Here is a 22662-nt window from a genome sequence, read left to right on the forward strand (position 1 = left end):
TAAGCTTTAAAATATCCAAATAGCTCTCCTTTTTTTTTTTTTTTTTTTGTTTCTCCCCTGACACTAGATAATGTTGCATTTAGGCACCTCTTATCGGCCAATGCTATTGATGGTTCATTTGTATTTCTGTCTTGGAAACATGTTCATTAAGAGCCTGTCACAAAACTCAGATCTACTTCTTGATGGAGACTATAAAGCATAAATTTATAAATTGTTGAATTCTTTGAGTTGGGGAGGAATTGACAAACTAATAGAATTTTGGTGTATATTGATGAGACAGAGTGCTGATGGTGATGCATATAATTTCCAGGTAAGGAAGAGGTAGAAGCAAGGCATAGAAATCTACTTAATGATGCTTCCTAGAGTTGTTCACCCCCAGGTGTGCTGGGTGTGAGCAGTGCTGTTAATTTGGGAAAGAACAAAGCATGTTCACAGACTGGCCAGGGTCCCAATGTGTACTAATGAGTGTACCAGGTAATAATTAGTGAAAGTCTTTGTGTTTGCTTTTCCTGTAGCCATACCAAGAAGGCAAGGGGTTGATGGGCTATCATTTCTGCACAGCTTCTTTGCTGTGTTTTCTCTTAAGCCCATGTGCATTTTTATTATTGGTTATAGTTTTTGTGTATGTGTGTAGTGGCATTTGGGGGTGGGTGTACATAAGGCTTACATCACTTGACTGCCAGCTTTACTGAGCTCACATGTTGTCCTTATTTTTGTGTTTGCCAGGGAGAAATGCCTGCTGCCTCTCCAGTTGGCTTTGGAATCCAAGAATGTGAAGCTAGCCCAACATGCTTTGGCAGGGATGCAGGTATGGCTTTGACTGAATGCAATGGGATGATAGAAATTGACAGGCCACTTTGGCATTGAAAGGGCAAATAGTTAACATTTTAAATACTGGCTGTTTAAAGACTCAGACAGAAATTTGATTGAACTAGGAAATAACCATAGAGAATAACAGGATTTTCTTATATTCACCAGAATTTCTCTGTACACAGCATTATTTCATTGAACCTTTGTGATCAGACACTGATTCATGTGGACCTAGCTAAGCCCACACAGACAGGGATTTTTTGTGTGTGTGACATCTTTCAGGAGAGTAAGGGATCCCAAAAAAGAGACAAGTTCATACCAATTCAAATCTTGTATACATTCAACATCTATGGTTCTATATAATAAAAATTGATGGTAAACTGGAAAGATTTTGTTTTGTTTTTTATTCTACAGTTAGATTGATGAATGGATTATTATCTTTTATTTCCAGAGCAAGACTGGGAAGAAAAAAGAAATTTGGTTTAACAAGAAAAGCCAGATTTGCTTGAATACATTTTTTTGGTTTGTGTTTTACACCAAACATAATGGATCTAATTCTGATAGTAAAAAGGTGATAACTATGTAAATACACAAACTTTTTAAAGTGGTTGGCCTCTAAGAGAAAAGCATTGTGAAGTTGAAGCCTGCAGGAGTTTGTTCAGTGTGGCCATGGATAAACCACGGTGGCATTTGTCAGATGTCTTTTTATGTCAGTATGAACTGCTTCATAGTTAGCTTTTTGAGTTCAGAGAGGTTCCCAATACCTTTTAAGAGATAAAACTTATGAAATAGTGAGAAAACAGCTCTTTTTCCCCCAGCAGATTGGAATTAGATAATGTATATTTTTATACACAGCAGCATTTGAATATTTTAAACATTATCAATAATGTTATTAAAAACCTTTTGCTTTTCTCCAAGGCAATTAGGCCAACCATAAAAATGGTTGAGAATTTGTTTTGATCTGTCACTTTTGTTCCTTTTTCTCTAATGTTGTGTAGATTTTGCATTTAGCTTCTCTCTCTTTTTTCTTTAACCCTGGAATAGTCTAAATTGCAGTGCCATATTTTCAAGGGCTTACTGAATCGTGTTAACTGAAGCAACTTGGTGGGCTGTGAGTCTTCCCTTTACCATCCCCTGCTACCTCCTCTTTAGGCATATTTTTAGAGCATCTCAGTTTTTATCACTTTAAGTAAAAATAAATTGTATGTAAACTCTAATTCTGAGCTTTCCTGAGTATACCACATGATTCTGAAAAAAAAATCCTTTTGAAAAAATATAGGCAAAATTTCAGGGAGTCATAAGTAAAAAGGTTTGAAATATTATTTTCAAGATCTTCAGTAGTATGAAGGTAAAAGAGGGAGTTATTACACTGGATGGATCAGAATTCTCAAAGTTCTTCACAGGCTGCAACTCGAAGCCCCTTTGGAAAAGAACAAATTGAATAGGGATAAATATAAAGGTCTATACTGGGGTCTCAAAAATCAATTGCACCAAGACAGCATGGAGGAAAATAGCTTAATTGCAGTCCTTGTGAATGAGAATTAGGGGTTTCAGGGTGAAATTCTATGCGTCATTCACAGGCATAGAATGTTCTGTGACAACCAGCTAAGCTCATTTGACCAGAGAATGTGATCCAAATTATGTATCACTAGTTAATATCAGACCACTCTTGAGGCCACATTCTAAGCACAAGTGAAACCTTATCTGGCAGAGAACATTTGGAGGAGCCTGAGGAGGTTTAGTGTGGAGAAGACAAGACTTAGGTGGACCTGATAGCTGGTTTCAGATATTTTAGAAGCTTAATCTGTTTGTCTCTGGGGGAAGATGAAGGAGTAGAAGTTGTGGGCAGATGGGTTTTGGTATAGTATGAAAAAGAATTTTATGAAAATGAGAAAGAGATAGAAAAAGCCTATCCTGTAAGGGAGACTTCTGGGAGTCCTCATAACAATGAATGTCTTCTTGTTGAGGTTTTAGGGAGATGCATTTTCTGATGGGGAAATACATTAAGATTTCTGGATTCCTAAATAATTCCTGGATAAATGACAGCTCACATTAGGAAGTAAAAAGATAAAAACCTGAAAAATGATCTTGTCTACAAGACCTTCTTTCCTGTGACAAAGCCACATTTAGAAAGCGTATATGTGTGCGTGACTAGTGGGTAGGGCTAGATTCCTCTTAGCACCATCATTCTCCATCCCCACCACTAAATACCTTATATGGCCGGCACATCAGAGTTTCACTTGATGGAATTTAGAATGAATAATCCAATAGCAGGTTTTTTGCCAAAAACCGTTTACTCAAGGTTGCATGCATTTTTCTTTTCTTTAGAGACAGAGTCTTGCTCTGTCGCCCAGGCTGGAGTGCAGTGGTGCGATCTTGGCTCACTGCAACCTCCGCCTCCCGGGTTCAAGAAATTCTCCTGCCTCAGCCTCCCGAGTAGCTGGGATTACAGGCACCCACCACCACGCCTGGCTAATTTTTGTGTTTTTAGTAGAGATAGGGTTTCATTGTGTTGGCCAGGCTGATCTCGAAACCCTGACCTCGTGACCCTCCCTCCTCAGCCTCCCAAAGTGCTGGGATTACAGGCATGAGCCACTGCCCCTGGCCGCATTTTTCTTTTTAAGGGCACATAGCGTAAGTTCTTTCCTAATGGCCTCCAGCTACATGCCTCCCCAGTAAGAAAACTGATCAGCAATCCATAATAAGATACAACCAAATAAGGCAGCAGGGGAGAGCCTATCTATGATCACTGCCTTGTGCCTCTTTACAGAAGCTTCTGTCGGAAGAGAGGTTTGTATCCATGGAAACAGATTCTGATGAGAAGCAGCTGCTCAATCAGATCCTGAATGCCGTGAAAGTGACGCCTTCGCTCAACGAGGACCTGCAGGTGGAAGTGATGAAGGTTGGTTTGACGTGACCACAAGTGTGCGTCATTGGGACAGGAACACATCCTGATCCCCTGCACTTGTTATCTGAAAATGCCTCTGTGTTATGGTCATGCTAGCTCATCTTCATTTGGAACGGATGCTTATTATTCTTGCTCATGGTTCCCCTAAATTACCCTGATGGTTTAACGTCAAAAGGGACAATTTCAATCAATCCTTGAGATTTTTGGCCTCGTTCTGCATTAAAGGCCGTTAGAAAGTGTATTTGTAATCTTTTAAGAGAATGTATGTGAGTAGTTCCAGTGTGGGGTAGATCTGATTACTCTGGGTATTCTGCCTGCTTGCATATGTTAAAACAAAGCAATAATAATAATAATGTTTTGATATATACTGAGGTTTCAGAATGGTCAGTTTAGGGGGAGAAAGACCACAGTTGGGAGGCATGTCAGAATACACATCTTTTTTTTTTTTCTCCTTCAAATTATATGAAACTTACTCTGTCATTCCAAGTACCACCTTCCTTTTAGGGATAGCATCTCTCCTTCTTGCTTTCCCTTTCTTTTAAGAATCACCATGATTGGGGGTCCCTTATGCTGGCCAGAGTGTGTCATATTCTCTGAGTGAATGGTGAGTTGGGCAGAAAGGATAGCAACTCTGCCCCGTAAGAGCACCTTGGTCATGGTAACACAGCAGGAACCAACAAGAAAGCTTTTAATAATGCATTCTGTCCTTTTCCTCTCTCGAGGAACATATGTTGAGGAATATTCAGGAATAGTTGGTGTCATCCAGTGGTGGATTTCTTCCTGGAAATGCACTGAAGGATTTTTGTCTTGAATAAGAGACTACACTTCTCCTGGTTTCAGTTTCTCCATTCAGAAAAGATTGACTGCAGTCATGACATTCTCTTGATGTCCTGGGCCTCACCCTAACCCTTTTGGTGGGTAGTTCAGGTGATGATTAAGAGCTCAAACTCTGAAGCCAGCCTGTCTGGGTTTCAATTCTTATTTTTCCACTTCCTAGCAGAATGTCCTTGGACAGATGCCTCAGTCACTCTACCTTGATTTCCTTGTGTGTAAAATGGGGGCAATAGTAGTACCCACCCAATAGGATTGTTTTGAGAATTAAATAAGGTGACATTTGTAAAGAACATAGCACAGTATCTGGCACAAAGCTCGTGCTTTAGAAATGTTATATATCACTACTTGTACCACTACTGCCTCCTGCTGCTGAATCAGAATCTCAGTGGATGGGAGTAGGAATGTGAAGCTTTCACTAGCATCCCAACTGATTGTTAAACACAATGAACATGATGATGCCTGAGCTAGCTGATCTTTAAGATCTCATTCATCTTTAACTCTCTTTGATTCTGGAATGTACAGTTTTGCCTTATCCTTTAAGTTTGGCAGCTGTGCATTCTTAGGAACCACAGAGTGACCCCTTCTAGCTTTGTTTTTCTTCTCCACTGTATCTGTGCCACTCTTGAAAAAGAGGCAAGACCAACTGCCACGCTAATCACTTTTGTAACTTCAAAGTGCGACCTGTGAATCTTTCTTCTGCTATTAGGTCTCCAAATACTGGAGAGTGAGCTTTGGTGTGACACTAAGAGACGCAAGTCAGATTACATATTATTCTGGAAATTCTCCCACGAATAGTTTTTTGTGGAATACAGAAATTTGTATTAAAAATTAAAATGAGGAAGTACCCATTCTTCTAGGAGCTATGCACAAGCAGAATGTTTAATGGTTATGTCAACAGTAACACCTGTTTTGAAAACTTGTACTTGCTTTCTGATTCCATCCAGCCCAGCACTGCCTTCTGCTAGCCTTGCTGAAGATAGGAGTTGACACAGGTTAACTCCACCAGAAATCATGGAAAGCCTGTCTTAATGGACTCTCCAATGACACCATTATAAACCTTGATATTTTTAGTTAATGTCTGGGAGGAAAGTCAGACACTGTCAGAAAAAAGAAAAACAATAAATCTGTCAGTCTTTACAATGAGATTTCCAAAATGCTTAAAAAGATAAGGGCCTTTGTTACATGCTATTATTTTTTTAATTGACAGATAACATAGTATGCTTTATCATGTACAACATGATTTTGAAGTCTGTATACATTGTGGAATGCTTAAATCTAGCTAATTAACAAATGCATTATTTCACATAGTTATCACTTTTGTGGTGACAGCACATAATAGCCACTGTTTACATTTTTCAAGAATATATTGTCAGCTGGGCATTTGACTCATGCCTGTAATCCCTGCACTTTGGGAGGCCAAGGCAGGGGGATGGCTTGAGCCCAGAAGTTTGAGACCAGCCTGGGCAACATGGCGAAACCACATCTCTACAAAAAAATACAAAAAATTAATGTAGAGAAATAGGAACGCTTTTACACTGTTGGTGGGAGTGTAAATTAGTTCAACCATTGTGGAAGACAGTGTGGCAATTCCTCAAGGACCTAGAACTAGAAATACCATTTGACCCAGCTATCCCATTATCCCATTACTGGATGTATACCCAAAGGATTATAAATCATGCTACTATAAAGACACATGCACACATATGTTTATTGTGCACTATTCACAATAGCAAAGATTTGGAACCAACCCATATGTCCATCAATGATAGACTGGATTAAGAAAATATGGCACATATACACTATGGAATACTATGCAGCCATAAAAAAGGATGAGTTCATGTCCTTTGCAGGGACATGGATGAAGCTGAAAACCATCATTCTCAGCAAACTATCACAAGGACAGAAAACCAAACACCGCATGTTCTTACTCATAGGTGGGAATCGAACAATCAGAACACTTGGACACAAGGCGGGGAACATCACACACCAGGGCCTGTTGTGGGGAGGGATAGCATTAGGAGAAATACCTAATGTAAATGACAAGTTGATGGGTTGATGGGTGTAGCAAACCAACATGGCACATGTATACCTATGTAAGAAACCTTCAGTTGTGTACATGTACCCTAGAACTTAAAGTATAATTAAAAAAATACCTCACACCTGTAATCCCAGCACTTTGGGAGGCCGAGGTGGGGGGCTCACGAGGTCGGGAGATCGAGACCATCCTGGCTAACACAGTGAAACCCCTTCTCCACTAAAAATACAAAAAATTAGCCAGGCATGGTGGTGGGCGCCTGTGGTCCCAGCTACTGAGGAGGCTGAGGCAGGAGAATGGCGTGAACCCAGGAGGCAGAGCTTACAGTGAGCTGAGATCGTGCCACTGCACTTCAGCCTGGGCGACGGAGAGAGACTCCATCTCAAAAAAAAAAAAAAAACTTAGCAGGGCATGGTGGTGTGTGCCTGTAATGCCAGCTGCTCGGGTTGCTGAGGCTGCAGAATTGCTTGAACCTAGGAGGCAGATGTTGCATTGAGCCAAGATCGTACCACTTGCTCTGTAGCCAGCACACTAAGACCCTGTCTCAAAAAAAAAATATTGTCACTAAATATAATCATCTTGCTATACAGTAGAGCTCCTAAAATTTATTCCTCCAACTTAACTATAACTGTGGATGAACCCAAAGGATATTATGTTAAATAAAATAAACCAGGCACAGAAAGACAAATACCATGATTTCACTCACATGTGGAATCGAGAAAAGTTGATCTCACGGAAGTAGAGAGTAAGATGATGGTTGCTGGAGACTGGGGTGCTTAGAAGGGAGGGGTGATGGGGAGATGATAGGAAACATACCATTATTTTTAACTATTTAAATATTAGGATTGGGGAAAAATATTTCAGTTCACAACAAACCTAGCCTGAAGTTAATTTTTTGAAGTATGCTTTTTGGCCAAGCTGCTAGAAAATTAATGACAAGATAACTATACTTTGGGTAATGTTGTTATTAACATCAAAGAAAACTTGATGGTAACCTGACTTTGATAGGTCACAAGTGAGGGCTCCATGATCATTTGCTATTTCTGAGATTGAAAATACTTGTTTCGGTATAGAGATTGGTTCACAGTGTAGACTTTCTGGCTTAGAATAATAAGTTTTATCCCTCTTCTCTCTGAACGAGGAATTTCTATATCAACTTTTTAGTAATCTCCAGAAGCCCACACCCTTTATCTTGTAATTCTGTAATACTTCTAATGATCCAAGTAAAACCTCTTAAATAAGTCCTTGTTTTGCTAATACCATTACTGTATTAAATGCTTTTACTGTATTCTCCCAAAAATTATAGAAGAGAGAATTAGATGAGTCCCCAGAGAAAAGACTGGATTTCCATTACATCTGAAGGGTATGTTAATTTAGTCTTGGCGCTTCTACATGACTCATTCTGATGATAAATTATTTAAGAAATTTCCTATAAAAATCTTCCAGTCATTTTATATGAGTATTTTGTAGGTACAGAAAATCTTTTAAAACAAGATGTGGTAGACATCTTCAAATGTTGGTCTGGATATACTATTCAGGAAGGATAAGGCCACACCATGCAGTTTTTATTTGTCTGTCCAACCACAGCATAGCACGTTGTTATAACGGATCCTAGGTGTTATTTTTTAGAAGTTAGATCATGCATTTTATTCACATATTGGTATCTGTTAGTGCTTATAAACATGAGAAATTGAACCAAGTCACACTCTAAAGAGTATGGAACAATTATATTAAATTTCTGGAAAGAAAATAACGTAGTTTCCTTTTGTAGAGATTTCTCCAAGATTAAACGGAAACTGGCCAATAATGAAATCCAGTATTCCAAGGACAGTATTCTCATTTAGAAAGAAGACTTTCAATCAGAGGGTTAAAAAAAATCAGTGAAGCCTGCTTCTGACAAATAGGAATGAGGTTAAATCACTTAGTCTAGGAACTATTCTACATGGTTTTACTATTTAACAGGAAGGGGAGAAAAGACAAGTTTGATTTATTGAAATGGCTGTGGAACCCAAAGAAAAATTTTACAGCTTGAGCAAATAGGTGGTCAGAACTGTAGAGAATCAGAAAGAGCCTCTGAAGATAGATTACCTTTGAAATGGATTAGTAGACTATTGAATATTTAGGTTAAATACTTGTCTGCTTTGGCAACATTTTCCTATGGTGTGTGCTATTTCCATAAATGCCAGGCAGACTGTATAGGAGCCATGTACAGATCTAATGACTTCTCTGACGAGAGTAGTTAGGACTTGTTTCCCTTCTTTCTGATGGATAACCTTTAGTGAGGTTATTAACTGATACAGCTGGCTGAGTCTTCAAAGGCTGCCGAATGGAATTATGGCTGGCCGTTCGCCTCTGTAAGCATGTGGGAGATGTGGGCATCCTATCTGGGGAGGGCAGGCTGACTTTGGCGATAAGGAAGGAGATGATGCTGGACACTGAGAGAGCATTTGATGAATATTCTATTACTGAGTGTCTTTTTTGTGTGCATTTTTAGATAATAGAAGTGAATATTGGTAGAGTGCTTTACAATTTTTAAAGGAGAAATGACAGGGGCTGATCATTTAACATTTTTTATGCACCAGACACATTGATACTAAGGTCACACAGCTAGTGAAATGACCAGGGCAGTATTCAGCCTGAGGTTAAACCTGTGCTCTTAAGTGGTGGGTTACCTTGCCTGCCAAGTCTATCCTGAGAGGCTTGTGGGTGCTAGTCACTGCTATCCTTCTTGTATAGATGATGGAGCAGAAAAGCCAAGTCACAGGCTAAGGAGGGGTAAAACTAGGAGTGGCTCAGAGTCCTGTGTGTTTTCTGTGTCCTCCCGTGATAATGATATTCCCTCACTAGTCCTGTGAGCTAAATTCACATACGAAGAAGGAATCTAAGTGTCTTTTCCACTAAGTTAGCTAATCGGTCTGGTGTGTGTGTGTTTGTGAAAGAGAGGGAGAGAGAGAGAGAGAGTTAGGGAAAGGGAAAGAGTGTAATTTACTATTGGTTTTTTGTTTGGAGACGGAGTTTTGTTCTTGTTGCCCAGGCTGGGGTGCAATGGTGCAATCTCAGCTCACCGCAACCTCCGCCTTCCAGGTTCAAGCAATTCTCCTGCCTCAGCGTCCTGAGTAGCTGGGATTACAGGCATGTGCCACCACGCCTGGCTAATTTTTTGTGTTTTTAGTAGAGATGGGGGTTCCACCATGCTGGTCAGGCTGGTCTCGAACTCCCAACCTCAGGTGATCCACCCACCTCCCAAAGTGCTGGGATTACAGGCGTGAGCCACCGCGCCTGGCCGGGGTATTTTTATATAACAAAAGCCTAGTAAACATCTATAGAAAATACACAGATGAGTGAATCGTGGACAAAGAGTTTACTATTTGTATGGCTGGTAGTCCTAAGCTTCAGGGTGTCCAATTAGAGTTCTGGTATTACAAAGTGGAAGGGAGTGTGCTTTTAAATTATGTATCAATACTGCCATCAGTGCCTTGGTCTGGGAGCAAGAAACACGACAAAGGAAGAAAGACTATGTTTGAGTCCCCTCTTGGTAATGTTTTAATGGCAGTCTTACACTTGGGAAGTTTCTTCAGATGGTTAGTTTTGATGTTCTTAACTCGGGGCATTTGATCTTCTAGAGTTCCTTTTGGAAAGAATGTGATCATTAGTGAAGTTTGAGAGTGAAATGGCTAATTTGTCTTGCTTCTTATAACAGGGAGAAATCTCTTAGCCTGAAGCCATTGAGACACTTCAGAAGATTTGTAGCAATCTCTAGTGTTAAGGAAAAATCCAATGTTTGATGAAAAATATTTAACTCCTGAAGTGTAGTTGTTGGGGGTTGATCTAACAAGTTTGCAAACATATTGTTTGTGCAGTTAATGGAGGGAAGTGTCTAAAATATGTGGTTCTGCTAAGTAAATGGTTCTCAAACAGCCTTCCCTCTTCCTGCTCATGTTGGGTGATGAGAATCTTTTTCTACTTTGCAAACAGACTAATATAATTCTTACTGAGTTTTCCTCCCATCTTTCTTTACCCTTTGATATGACTGCCTTCGGCAGATGGTAAAAATATATGAAAAAGTAATGAACAAACGTTGAAAGCCTAGAGATGTGATTTTCCTTTAAATAGTTTATGCATTATTTTTGACATGGAGATTTTCATATTATCTATTAATATCTTTTTAAAGCACCACCATTTCCAAGTGTTAATTATATTTGAGAATCACCCTACTAAGTGTCTTTAAACTTTTCTCACATAATCTTAATTTAAGCGCATATAAATGCAGAGGCCCTCATCACTTACTCTGGATGTTCTATAGTTCCAAATAGAATGGGAAGGTTCTCTGATTTTTTAATCATTTATTCAGCAAATATTTGATTGTTTTCTATGTGTCAGGCACTGTGCTGGACACAGAAGATCCCATAGTAAAGAAAACAAAACCAAAGAAAAACACAATCTGTGTTTGGAGGCCAGTGATAGAGTCAGAAATCAATTAAATATATAAATACGCTAGTCCCCACTTATCCAAAGTTTCACTTTCCTTGGTTTCCATTACACATTGTAATGTCTCCTAAACTTTTGACTCAGGCATAACTTGAAAATTTCACTAGTTACTAAGCGAAAATTAGTGATATACTATAAGTATTGTTTTTATCCCTCTGGTGCCTAGCAGAGCATCTGGCACATGGCTTACTAATTGCTCGTTAGTTATTGACTAATGGAGAGACAGAAACACATGTGGTAGTTTTTAATGGCCCACTAGGATAAATAACAAACTGAATTGAGATAATAGATAATAATCTATGAGTTCAAGATTGAGAAAGATCAACATGGGTTTGTATTATAGAATTGAAATAACCTCCTTACATCATCAAATTCTTTTCATAAGTAAATCGAAGTTGGAATGGTTCAGTTACTTGGCTGGGCTTAAACAGTCATTGGTAGCAGAATTGCCTTTTCAACCATTTTTATTTTTCTGGAAAGGCTTTGCAGCAGGGCTGAGAGTTTATATGGTCTGTGGATGTATAGTATTGGATAGGTAGAGAAGACAGCATTCCAGACCTAGGGGTCTGAGTTAATTGCAAGGTCAATGTGAATAATATGGCTTCTGAAGATAATGAGGAACCTTTCACTGAGGAAACTTTCATGGTCAGGTGTGTCTGCAAGGGTGTGAGAATGGCATAGTGTGACTGTTCTGTGGAATAATCAGTGAACTCTGTTGCCTTTTGACTTCTTTTTACTTTTTCTTTTTTTCGAAATATCTTGTAGCAGAATGGTAAGAGCGCAGCTTCTGGAGCTAGAACGCCTGGTAGCCTTGGGAAGTTACTTAATCTGTGCCTCAATTTTCTGATCTGTAAAATGTGAATAATATTGTGCATATCCTCATATTTCTGATTCCTTAAGAAGGCCCTCATATTTACTACTGTAAATTGAATTGTAGCTTTGTAGCGTAGAAGAATAATTTTGTAAATTATTATACATCAATTAGCCACCTCGATATATTTAAGGTCCTAACCATTAGCCATGATTCCACAATCTAAGGAAAACACCCACTCTTTAGCTAAGCCAATGTTTCTGTTCCATCCTACGAGGTAGAGTTCTATGATTTGATTATTCCAGAAGAGCTCTGTAATTATTGTTTCAGATGTAGAGAATCAGGTTGGCTCTAGCCCTTTAACAACCCTATCTTGAGGGGCTTGCTTGGTCAGGTCTATAAGTATCAACAATAAAACTATCAAAAGTTCTGTGTTTATACGGGCAGAGACAATTTGAGATGAGGCTGTCATTCTGCAGAGAGTCTGAGAGGGAAAGAGAAAAGGAAGGAGTGAGGGTGTTAGCTGGAGCATACCAATGAAATTTGACTTCTTAAAAACCCAGCTGTGAGATTAAGTCAAAATCTGCTTGTTACAGATTAAACTTGAAAAAATAAGTCATGGAACTTTTAAATTTGTTGCCTTTTTAGACCTTATTTTTTATTGGTTTATTAAACAAATATATTTTTGTTGCCAACAGTGCATAAAACTATATAGGATTAAAAACAATATTCAAAGGCAGGGGTTTATAATTCAGTAGGAAAGCAATAAACAGGCAGCCAGTTACCACAATTCAAGGTAGCTGTGTATGTTTAATCAGAAGAAAAGTTCAGGAGGCACATTCAGAAGGAAGAAGCATGCTTAGCAGGGCAGAACGTCTTTTTAAGGAGGAGATACTATTTGAGTTGGACTTTGAAAGGTAGGTGGGATTCAGATAATTATGTTGGGAGAGAGGGCATTCTCGGTAGAGAAAAAAAGTCCTGGGGATGGAAACTGGGATTAGTGAGGGATAGTGGACGATGAGCCTGAAAGGGAGGTTGAGGAGGTTCTAGAGGGCCTGCTCTCTGTAAGCAGGCAAGTGATCCAGCCAGAGCTGGGTGTTAAACATGGAAGGTGAAGAGAGGGAGGATGGGTTTGCAGGATGATTCGGGAATCAGCAGAACCGAGTCATTGGCATCGTGAAATATCTTATTGGAAGAGGCTGAGCCAGAGGTACCAGGACTTAATCCGGGTAGGTGGCAGTAGGAAGGGGCCACCTGGGCTGAATGCAGAAAGGTGTGGCTGAGTGCACTGACCTGGTTTGCAGAATAAGGAGCAGCTGGTGACTGGCAGTGACATGGGCAGTGAGTAGGTGGGAAAGGGAAAGCCCAAGTTGCCTGCAGGACTCACAGCCAGAGTTTCTGGTTGAGTGATGGTCTTAAGGGGCTAATTTAAGAGATAGAGACTGAGTTCATATTATCAGGTCTCAATATTTATATTTAAATTTTGACTGTGTGTGTGTGTATTTTAAAAGATGAATTTAAAGAAATGCTGGTAGTTTGACATGATGGGCATTCCAAAAGAGAAAAAGTTAATTGTAAATCCCATCATGTTGACTGATTCTTGTATACTGATTTCTCATCATATCTACTTGTGTGTTTATAGTTATATTCATTGTGTGTATAGGAGTTTTTTTCTTTTCTCTTCCCTTTTCTTTTCCTTTTTTTCTGCAGGGTTTCACTGTCACCCAGGCTAGAGCTCAGTGATGCAATCACGCAATCACAGCTCACTGCAGCCTTGACCTCCGGGTCTCAGGTGATCCTCCCACCTCAGCCTCCTGGGTGCGCCACTACGCTCAACCAATTTTTGTATTTTTTTTGTGGAGACAAGGTTTTGCCGTGTTTCCCAGGCTGGTCTCGAACTCCTGTGTTCAAACAATCTATCTGCCTTGGCCTCCCGAAATGCTAGGATTATAGGTGTGAGCCACCACAGCCAACCTGTTTCTTGCTTTATACTTTAAATCATAAGCATTTTCTACATGGTTCTCTCTATATATCTATATCTATATAGTCCTTTAAGTACAGTTTTAATGTTAGCATAATTAAGAATTGTATTTCTTATTTTTATTTTTCTATTAGTTCCATTTTATTTATTGCCAATACAGAATACTTCCTGTGTGTTCTGGATGAAAGAGAAATCTGTAGGCTGCTCTAAGCAACTATCTGTAATTTATATCTTTATTTCTGTGAGAAAATCCTGCATTCTACTGAAATTTTAGGCTAGAGTCTATTTCTAAAACATGAACTACTTGTACAACGGAACAAAAAAGTCTTTTTCACTCAACCTTTGGGTGCAAGTTCTAACACACTTGCTGGTCTTCACGTCTAATACACTTGCTGGAAGGACATCGACTCAGCCCTTCCACAGTAATTTCCTTTTCTTTTTCCCATCTTAATCACATGTTATCATCCAGCAGTAATCAACACATAACTGACCAATCCAGTTTGTTCTTCATAAGGGTTGGAATTAGTAGATCTCATCTTGATCGACTAAATTGCCTTCCCATATAAACACAGCTGAATCTCCTAGAATTCACTTGAAATAGTAAAGCAAGTTCATATTCTAAAATAAATATGGTTGAGACTATGCCTCATGTATCGGAAACCACCCCAAAATGCAGTAGGCAGTTCAGGCTGGGCTCAGCTGTCCTGTTCTTTTGCTGATCCCGGCTGTGCTTGCTCATACATCTTCGGTCAGTTGGTGGCTTGGCTGGGGCTGACTGACTTACAATTGCTGCATCAGGTCCAGGTGGGAAGACTGGTACCTCTTTCTATAAGGTCTTTCATTTTCTAGCATGGCAGGTTATCTACGTGGTGGCAGTGGCAGGGAAAATTGAGGAACTCAGAGGCCCCAAGTGTTTTGGGGGTTTGGTTTGTTTGCTTGCTGATGTCCCATTGGTCATTTCAAGCCAATGGTCACTCCATACCTCATATTTAAAAGGTAGGGAAATAGATTCTGTTTCTTGATGGGGATATCTACAGGGGTAATTAAGAATTTTAGAACAAGAAATGTTTAGCTGTTTACCATATTAGAGCCTTAGTGAGGTTGATGTGATTTTCATGGAATTGCACAAAAGAAATTATTTGGTCTAATATGTCAATATTTATTTGTGGTGTTTAGAAACTGAAATTAAGGATTACAACCTGGGGAAAATGTTGACTCTAGAAATAGATTTGTGAGTCCTCTAGTTAGAGATGACAGTTATAAGACTTGACCAGGGGAGAAAGTTTAGAAGGGAGAAGAAAATATAAATAATGAACAGATTATTGGTTCAAGTGAATTAGCTAAATTAATTATAACTAATATTTACATATTTTTTCTGTGACTATCACTGTTACAGTATTTCCTATAATTCGGTGCTAAGGGCATATCTGATGAATATCAATAACTTATTTCTAGTGGCAATCAATAAAGGCCAGAAAAGAACCTGTGACATGACCATAAACCAATGAGGAATTTGAAAGATTTTCCACCTTGAGTGTTTAGGAGCTCCAGCAAAATCTGTTGACTAAGAAATCTCTCATAATAGCTGTTTGACAGAAATTTGGCAAGTTGGGCCAGAAAGTGATTTGGTTGTTAACCTGCCAATAGTGGTACATGTTTTATGAAATAAAATAATGATGCGTTTTCTTAGGGTCAAAAATAAAGGTTGAGGTTGTAGCCCAGCTACTTGTTGTGACCTCTAATCCACAGTCTCTGAAGCAAAGGGAAGGATCAGTGGCTCATCCTAGTTCTTCTCTGGAAGTCCTAGATTCTAGCTCTCAGCCTTTTGGAATTGGAACAGTGTTGTAGAGCAGGGGCTTCCAATCTTTTAGCTTCCCTGAGCCACATTGGAAGAATAATTGTCTCAGGCCACACATAAAATACACTAACACTACCGATAGCTGATGAGCTTAAAAAAAAATTGCAAAACAAACTCATAATGTTTTAAGAAAGTTTATGAATTTGTGTTGGGCCACACAAATTCAAAGCTGTCCTGGGCTACATGTGCCCCATGGGCCGCAGGGTTGGACAAGCTTGTTGGTAGAAGTTCTGAGTTATGTCTACAAGGCATGTGGGATAGAAATGAATGAAACAGTAGTTCTCAGGTGGGAGCAATTTTGTCCTCAGGGGACATTTAGCAATTCCTGGAGGCATCTTCACTTGTCACAACTGGCAGTGGGAAGGAGGAGCTGGGGGAATGGGGGTATTGCCACTGCCATCTATTGGGTAGAAGCCAAGGATGCTGCTAAATATCCTACAATGAGCAGGACAGTCCTGCCCACAAAAGGAATTATTTTGTCTAACATGTGAATAGTGCTGAGATTGAAAAACCTTGATCAAAGTAAGAAAAGAGGTTTGTCTTTGTCATCAACATTTTATTTTTTAAAAAAATTTCAATAGCTTTAGGGGTACAAGTGGCTTTTGGTTGCATGGACAAATTGTGTAGTGGTAAAGTATGAGATTTAGTGAACATGTTGTTTGGGGAGCGTACCTTGTACCCCATATATAGTTTTTTATCCCTCATCCTCCTCCCTCCCCCATTCTGAGTCTCCAGTGTCTATTATACCACTCTGTGACATCCATAATTTAAAACTGAAGTAAGGAAATGTCCTCTGAAAATTCCTTGTTTACTCTGGACTCCGTCCTTCCCTCACTCCAGAGATAAACAATCTGCCATTTTGCGAACTTCAGAAGACTAAATCTGCTTTGTTGTTTGTGCCTGAACCATGAGGGAAAAAATCTCTGTTGACATTTCATGGTGGAGGTACACTTTCAGCAATGAACACTCTATTTGGCTGCACGTGCGGAAGGCAGCATACCCTTCACCCCGTAGAAGGGCGTTTGGTGTCTCAGTATTCCTGTGCTTGTCACTGAATTTTCTGTTCTTGCTGCTGAATTTGACAGAGTAAAAAAAGAACTGGAGTGTTTCTAAAGAGAAGGAATTATGCAATAATTTTTAACTTTATGAAGTTTAAAGCCAATCTACATGAGAGGCCAGAAGGAAATGTGTGTTAAGCAACAAAGCTAAATTCTCAGCCAGAGCCAGAGTCTGGCTTTGAAATACGCCTGGCATTAAGGTTTTCACCATACACCAAGAGAGAAAAATGCAAGGCCTTCTGTGGGCTGTACTTCTTGGAGCCCTAACTAGCTTATTTTGTTTGGTTTGATTTATAAATAACATCTGATATTTTGAAAAATGAAACCACAGTTCCCCCCAAGAAGGAGTTGTGTGTTAATTAAGATAATTTTTAACAGTTTAAGAAAAAGGAAAAATAATGTCTTGTTCATTCAATATGCCCTCATGCCCGTCATATGGCATAGGGGTGGCTGACTCCCTAAAATCAGCTCACATTTTGATGGTACCCTTTTCTTTTCCCCTAGGTTTAATTTATTGTATATGTTATAACATGAAATTTAGAGTTCCATGAAAGGATGAATACAGCATTACACCTTGTGCATTATGTGTTAGACCATGGCATGCCTTCCCAGAGGACACTGCATTTTCCCATTCAGAATGTTCATTACAGCTTATTGTAATTTTTTATTTTATGACCGTCTTCATACCAGATGTTAGCTCTGCAAGATAAGAGATTATCTTATTTGTTCACTGCTGTGTGTCCAACACCTACGCTGGATGTGGCCTCTAGCAACACCTCAGCAGATATTTGTTGAGTGAATGAATAGGAGCCTGAATAATCCAGCACCCAGGTAGGTGTAGTGTGGCCATGGAGCTGCTCTCTCATCACTTTAGGAATCACTTCTTTACCCCTGAATCCCCTGGAAATGGTCCTGCAGAGGGCTCTGTTGGAACCTTGATAGAAATGAGCTCTTCAACTCATAAATCCTATACAAGTTACCATTTATGATGGAGAGTGCAGAAGATAGGTTCTCAGCAGAGCATAATGGGAAATATCAGAAATGTCTCATGGGACATGCTTTCTGGTTATACTAGAGATGATTTTCTCCCCATCCAGAGCGAGGTCCTGCCAGATTAGTGTAATTTGGTAATCCGTCATTCAGGATTACCAAATTATAATTTCCCTAACTAGATCACCTGAAACTCCAGTATTACCTTACTTGGTTACAAAAACTGCCTTTCACCAGTCAGGCCACCTGGATCTGACATTCAGGTGCCCAGAACAGTGTTCTTCCATACCACTAGGGCTGTTTTACTACATTGTCTACACATTTTACAATAATGAGTAGGCACATAGATGCACAGTTCCACTGAAACTGTGAGGCTGACCATTCATCTGGGTATTTTATAGAAGATATTGAGCATGGGCCAAGGCCCAGCTGCTCCTAGCATCTCCCAGGGCCCAGCAAGGTGCTGTAAACATAGCAGGCATCAAAAAAGGTAGACCTTACTGCTAAGAAGCTGAGAAATCCAATGTGTGTGCATGTGCGTGTGTGTGTGTGTGTGTGTGTGTATATATGTGTGTAAGTATACAGATTTAAGTAGTGTATCTAAACTGTTCCAAATAAGTGCTATAGGAATAAGTGTTTTGAGTTGTCTGCCCGTTCTGTAGCATTAAATATTTTATATTATGCAATATGAGCAAATTATATTTCTGTTCTCCAAAGCATGTTACTTCATTAATATATAATATAAAGCTTTGTAAAATATATGGGAATGGTGGGGTATGAGAGATTTCAGCCAGGTTGACTAGGACAGTAGGGGTTGGTGGGAGGGCAGTGGTAGGATGGTACCCAGGTTTCAAACACGGGTGACCATTGTCTTCCACTCTCCCTGCATCTTTTTTCCAAATGCGCAACAGTCAATTCATTGCTACTGGAACAACTAGGATCTGTCTTCGACATCATCTAGATCTTATTAAGTGCCTGTTTGATCTCTCTGACTTCCAATTTGCCCTAGTTTATCTCCTTTTAGTTATAATTTATTGGGCTGACTAGCCCTAATATGTGTGAAACACTTAACATAAGGCATTTAAATTGACATCCAGTAAAGTTCCAGCTGATCTTTCCAGCATCATCCCTGGCCTCTGCTTTCACACTTCCATGCCTTGCTCATGACACTTCCTTTGGTTGGTGCATCTTTCCCTCCCTTTTCTCTCCAGTATTGGCGCTTTGTTCACATGTCCTCTCATCTGCAAAGTCTGTCTTCTCCAAAGTTATTTGTCTTCTAGCCTTCTAAATTATTATATACCTCACAATTGCAAAAGCACTTATCACAGTCAGCCTTGAAGAACAGTTGCAGACATTCATTTCTTCAATAGATGGTGAGAGTTTTTTTGATGTCAAAGACTGTGCTTCCTTTATATTTGTAATCCCACAATTAGAACCTTAGTGAATAATGACTGGAATTGAATAGTAGCCCAAAAGGGAGGACAGAAGGAAGAAGGTGGAGCTGGATCAGAAAAATGAGAACTTGTGGCATTGATAAGACATGGAGTGAAAAACCAAAGGTTCTATGCTTTTCAATGTGGATTATCTGATATTTCTAATTTTTTTTTTTACTTGAAATAAGCATAATCATCTATGTTGGAATAGCTACCATGAACTACATCAAATGAGACTTGTGTAGCTTCTGTGAGAAGACAGGCTTAAAGGTCTGTCTCATCTGCACTATTTCTTTAAACATTCATTTAATTTATTTGTTCCTGTAACTATCCTTGGGAGGTGGGATGGGAATTTTAAAGGTAAAGGGCTACAGGACATAGACAGAGTCACACAGCACTTAAACACCAAATCACATGCATGATCATGTCTCATTTGTGGCCCTGACATCACAGCCTCTGCTCTGCTCTGATCATGGTCGCTGGACAGGGTGTGCCTGACAGAGAAGCCCCCGATCATGACCAGGACATGTCCTTGGGAGAGGATTAATTCAGGATGTTCTTAAAAGAGCACATCTGCGATTCTGTGCTCGTCATCATTATCTGTCCACATCCATCCCTCTCTCATCTTAACGTGACCACATTTTCTAGATTCTTGTCACTTGTGCCCAAATCTTGCAATAAATCAGCTTTGCTTTCTCCTTTCAAGTCTAATTCTAATTTTGTTTCCCTAAACCCAGAGTTTCTGTACACATTTTAAATTGAGGGATTGCTTCTTGCATATAGTAGCTATTCAATTATCTGGGACATTTATTAGCCATTTTAATGATTTTTCCCTTTTCATGGAAAGCTTTGCACCTGTTTTCCCTATTATCCTTGTGGCTTATTTATGGAGGCAGTTTCTGCAAGCTGGTATAGATTGCAAGACGCTGCCCATCACTCAAGTTCCTGCTGTTCCATGGTAATTTAGTCAATATGCTTTAATGACCCTGTGAAGGATATATTTTTAATAAAATTGCCCTCAGTATTTAGCTGCTTCTGTTTTCCATGGGGCCAGCGTGCTCAGAATGTTAATCTAAACTTGTTGCCCTCTCATTATGCAATGGAAGTCAGATGATTTCAATTTGTTATTGCCTTAAATTTTCTACCCCTAGTCTGTGTTTTAATCTAGCGAATTAATACATGTTAAGCATTGGGAGCATCAACAGTTTCAATAAGTCATTTTTATCTGCTGCATCATCCTGGCTAGATGCTCTGCCCTTAATACATTTTGTGAGTCCCAGGAGGGCATGGACACCATCAGCCCTGTAATTAAAATCTGCCGTGCTTTTCATGCAACAAACTGCATGAGCTTAAGGAACTGGCTCCATTAATGTGCTTTACCTTCCTTTCATTATTTCCTGTTGTTTTCAGGGTTGTTTTTGGTTTTTTTTTCCATATAGCTCAGTGAGTCTTTGACTATTGGTGGCCAGACATTAGGTGTGGAAAGCCTTCCTTCCAACATCTTGTGAACATGGTCAGCATTGGCTGGGGGCCTGGGTGCAGGTATCCTCAGCTTCTGTGGACTGTTGCAGGGAGGCCTCCCTCTACATATGATGGGCTTCCCTGAGACACAGGGACTCAAGCTTCCTGCATTCCCCTGAGAATCTTGATTACCGATACTGCTAACTCAACACCCTCATGAAGACCTCACATGGGAACTGCTCCTGCTTCTAGCCGTTCCTCCGAAAAGCAGCTCTTGCTCACAGAAAACTGGGTCAAGTTTTGAACGCTTCTTCCTAAACCTACCTTTGTGTACCTTGCATGAACACATAGAGCCGCAGAAGGCAGAAAGTCGATCGTCAGTCCTATAAGGAATGTTAATAATTAACCAGTGCGGACAAATATTTGCCATCATTATTTTCATATCGTAAAGTGGTGCCAGTCTTTATTGTCAATACTTAAAAAATCAAGAGCCCAGGTGGACCAAGTGGCCTCTGCTGGCCAGCATCACCTCAGACTGCCCGCCCCCCAACCATGAAACATGGCACTAAAAATAAAAAACCTCAAAGTAAGAAAGCATCATGTGACAATGTCCTGAGGGCCTTTCCGAGGCTCCACGGATGGTATAGTCTAATGAGAAGATTGCAAATAAGCAAACAAGTCATTTATGAGACTGATGTCTGCTCTGAAGTAAGTGAAACAAGGAGATGTGATACTGAGTACTTTAGAGAGGGGGATCTGGGAACGTTTCTCTGAGGGGGCGACGTCTAAGACTGGAAAGAAGACAATCAAGCCATGTGGCAAAACAAATAGAGGAGGAGCCAAGGACAGGGCTTTTCAGCCATGGGACCACCACTGTGTACTTACAGGGACCTGGAAGACGTAGCCTCCCTCCAACCCCAGGGTAGGTCCTGTTGACCCCGCTGTCCTCAGCTCTCATCCCTCCCTGCCTACCAAATCCCAACTCCCAAAGATTGTCATGAAACAAAAGAAAGCTATTTCCCGTGAGGCTAAGAGGCAGTTGCTCCCCAATCCCTTTTTCTCAATCGCCATGGCACCGAGACAAATTTTTTTTTTTTTTTTTTTTTTGAGATGGAGTCTCAGTCTGTCGCCCAGGCTGGAGTTCAACAGTGTGATCTTGGCTCACTGCAACCTCCACCTCCTGGGTTCAAGCGATTCTCCTGCCTCAGCCTCCCAGATAGCTGGGATTACAGGCGCCCACAACCACACCTGGATAATTTTTTTTTTTTTGTATTTTTAATAGAGATAGGGTTTTGCCATGTTGCCCAGGCTGGTCTCGAACTCCTGATCTCAAGTGATCCACCCACCTCAGCTTTGCAAAGTGCTGGGATTACAGGTATGAGCCACTGTGCCCAGCCAACTGAGCTGATTTTTATCTGGTGTTGATTCTTGGATTAAGTCCCTTTAAGAATCAAAAGACTGAGGAGCACACCTACAATTAATACCCACCCTTGTGACTAAATATGGCAAAAAAATATCTTTTCTTCCCCCCTTTAATTGCATACATACTTGCTTTCTCTGAAGGAGCGACTGTTCCTAGGGCTGGCCTAGCTGACAGCTAAGACTGAGAGATAGGGAGAGATTTCTTGTCACATCTGACAATTGCAGTTTCCTGTATTAAGTAAATTTGCTAGGCCTCCATGCTCCTTCATGAATTGAACAGATGAGAAAAATGCTCAGAAGACTGTCCCTGGCAGGCTAAGCTGCAGGCAGGGCATGACTGTGGAGTTTGAGATCAAGGAGCAGACACCAGCACCTTTGTGTCTGTTTTCTGCAGCAAGAAAAGTCAGAGCTAAGTGAAGAGGGAGAGAGTAGCCTCTTACCTACAAATTGAGAAGCAATTCTTAAAATGCCACAGGCTTTTATTGATCTGTTCCCTAAAGGCTCTACAAGTAGAAAGTGAAGTTTTTAGTGGTCCTTAAAGATCTTGCAAATGTCGTCGACCCATTGTCTGTG

The 22662-nt window shown here is 40.1% G+C and overlaps 2 protein-coding genes across 3 annotated transcripts in view; one reads left to right on the forward strand and one right to left on the reverse strand.

The window, feature by feature from the left end:
- Positions 1–22662, forward strand: part of ARFGEF3 (ARFGEF family member 3) — a 185614-nt gene that overhangs the window by 44386 nt on the left and 118566 nt on the right. For both annotated transcript variants that reach the window (XM_054491336.2, XM_054491337.2), the window contains exons 3-4: positions 727–808; positions 3581–3712. In XM_054491336.2, coding sequence (XP_054347311.1) covers positions 727–808; positions 3581–3712 — 214 coding nt within the window. The remainder of the gene's footprint in view (positions 1–726; positions 809–3580; positions 3713–22662) is intronic.
- PBOV1 (prostate and breast cancer overexpressed 1) lies at positions 11578–11986 on the reverse strand. The gene is given in 2 exon segments (XM_054491339.1): positions 11578–11637; positions 11639–11986. Coding segments are annotated over 2 exon segments (408 nt in total).

Source organism: Pongo pygmaeus, chromosome 5 (genome assembly GCF_028885625.2).
Source record: "Pongo pygmaeus isolate AG05252 chromosome 5, NHGRI_mPonPyg2-v2.0_pri, whole genome shotgun sequence".
In the NCBI taxonomy this organism is placed as follows: Eukaryota; Metazoa; Chordata; class Mammalia; order Primates; family Hominidae; genus Pongo; species Pongo pygmaeus.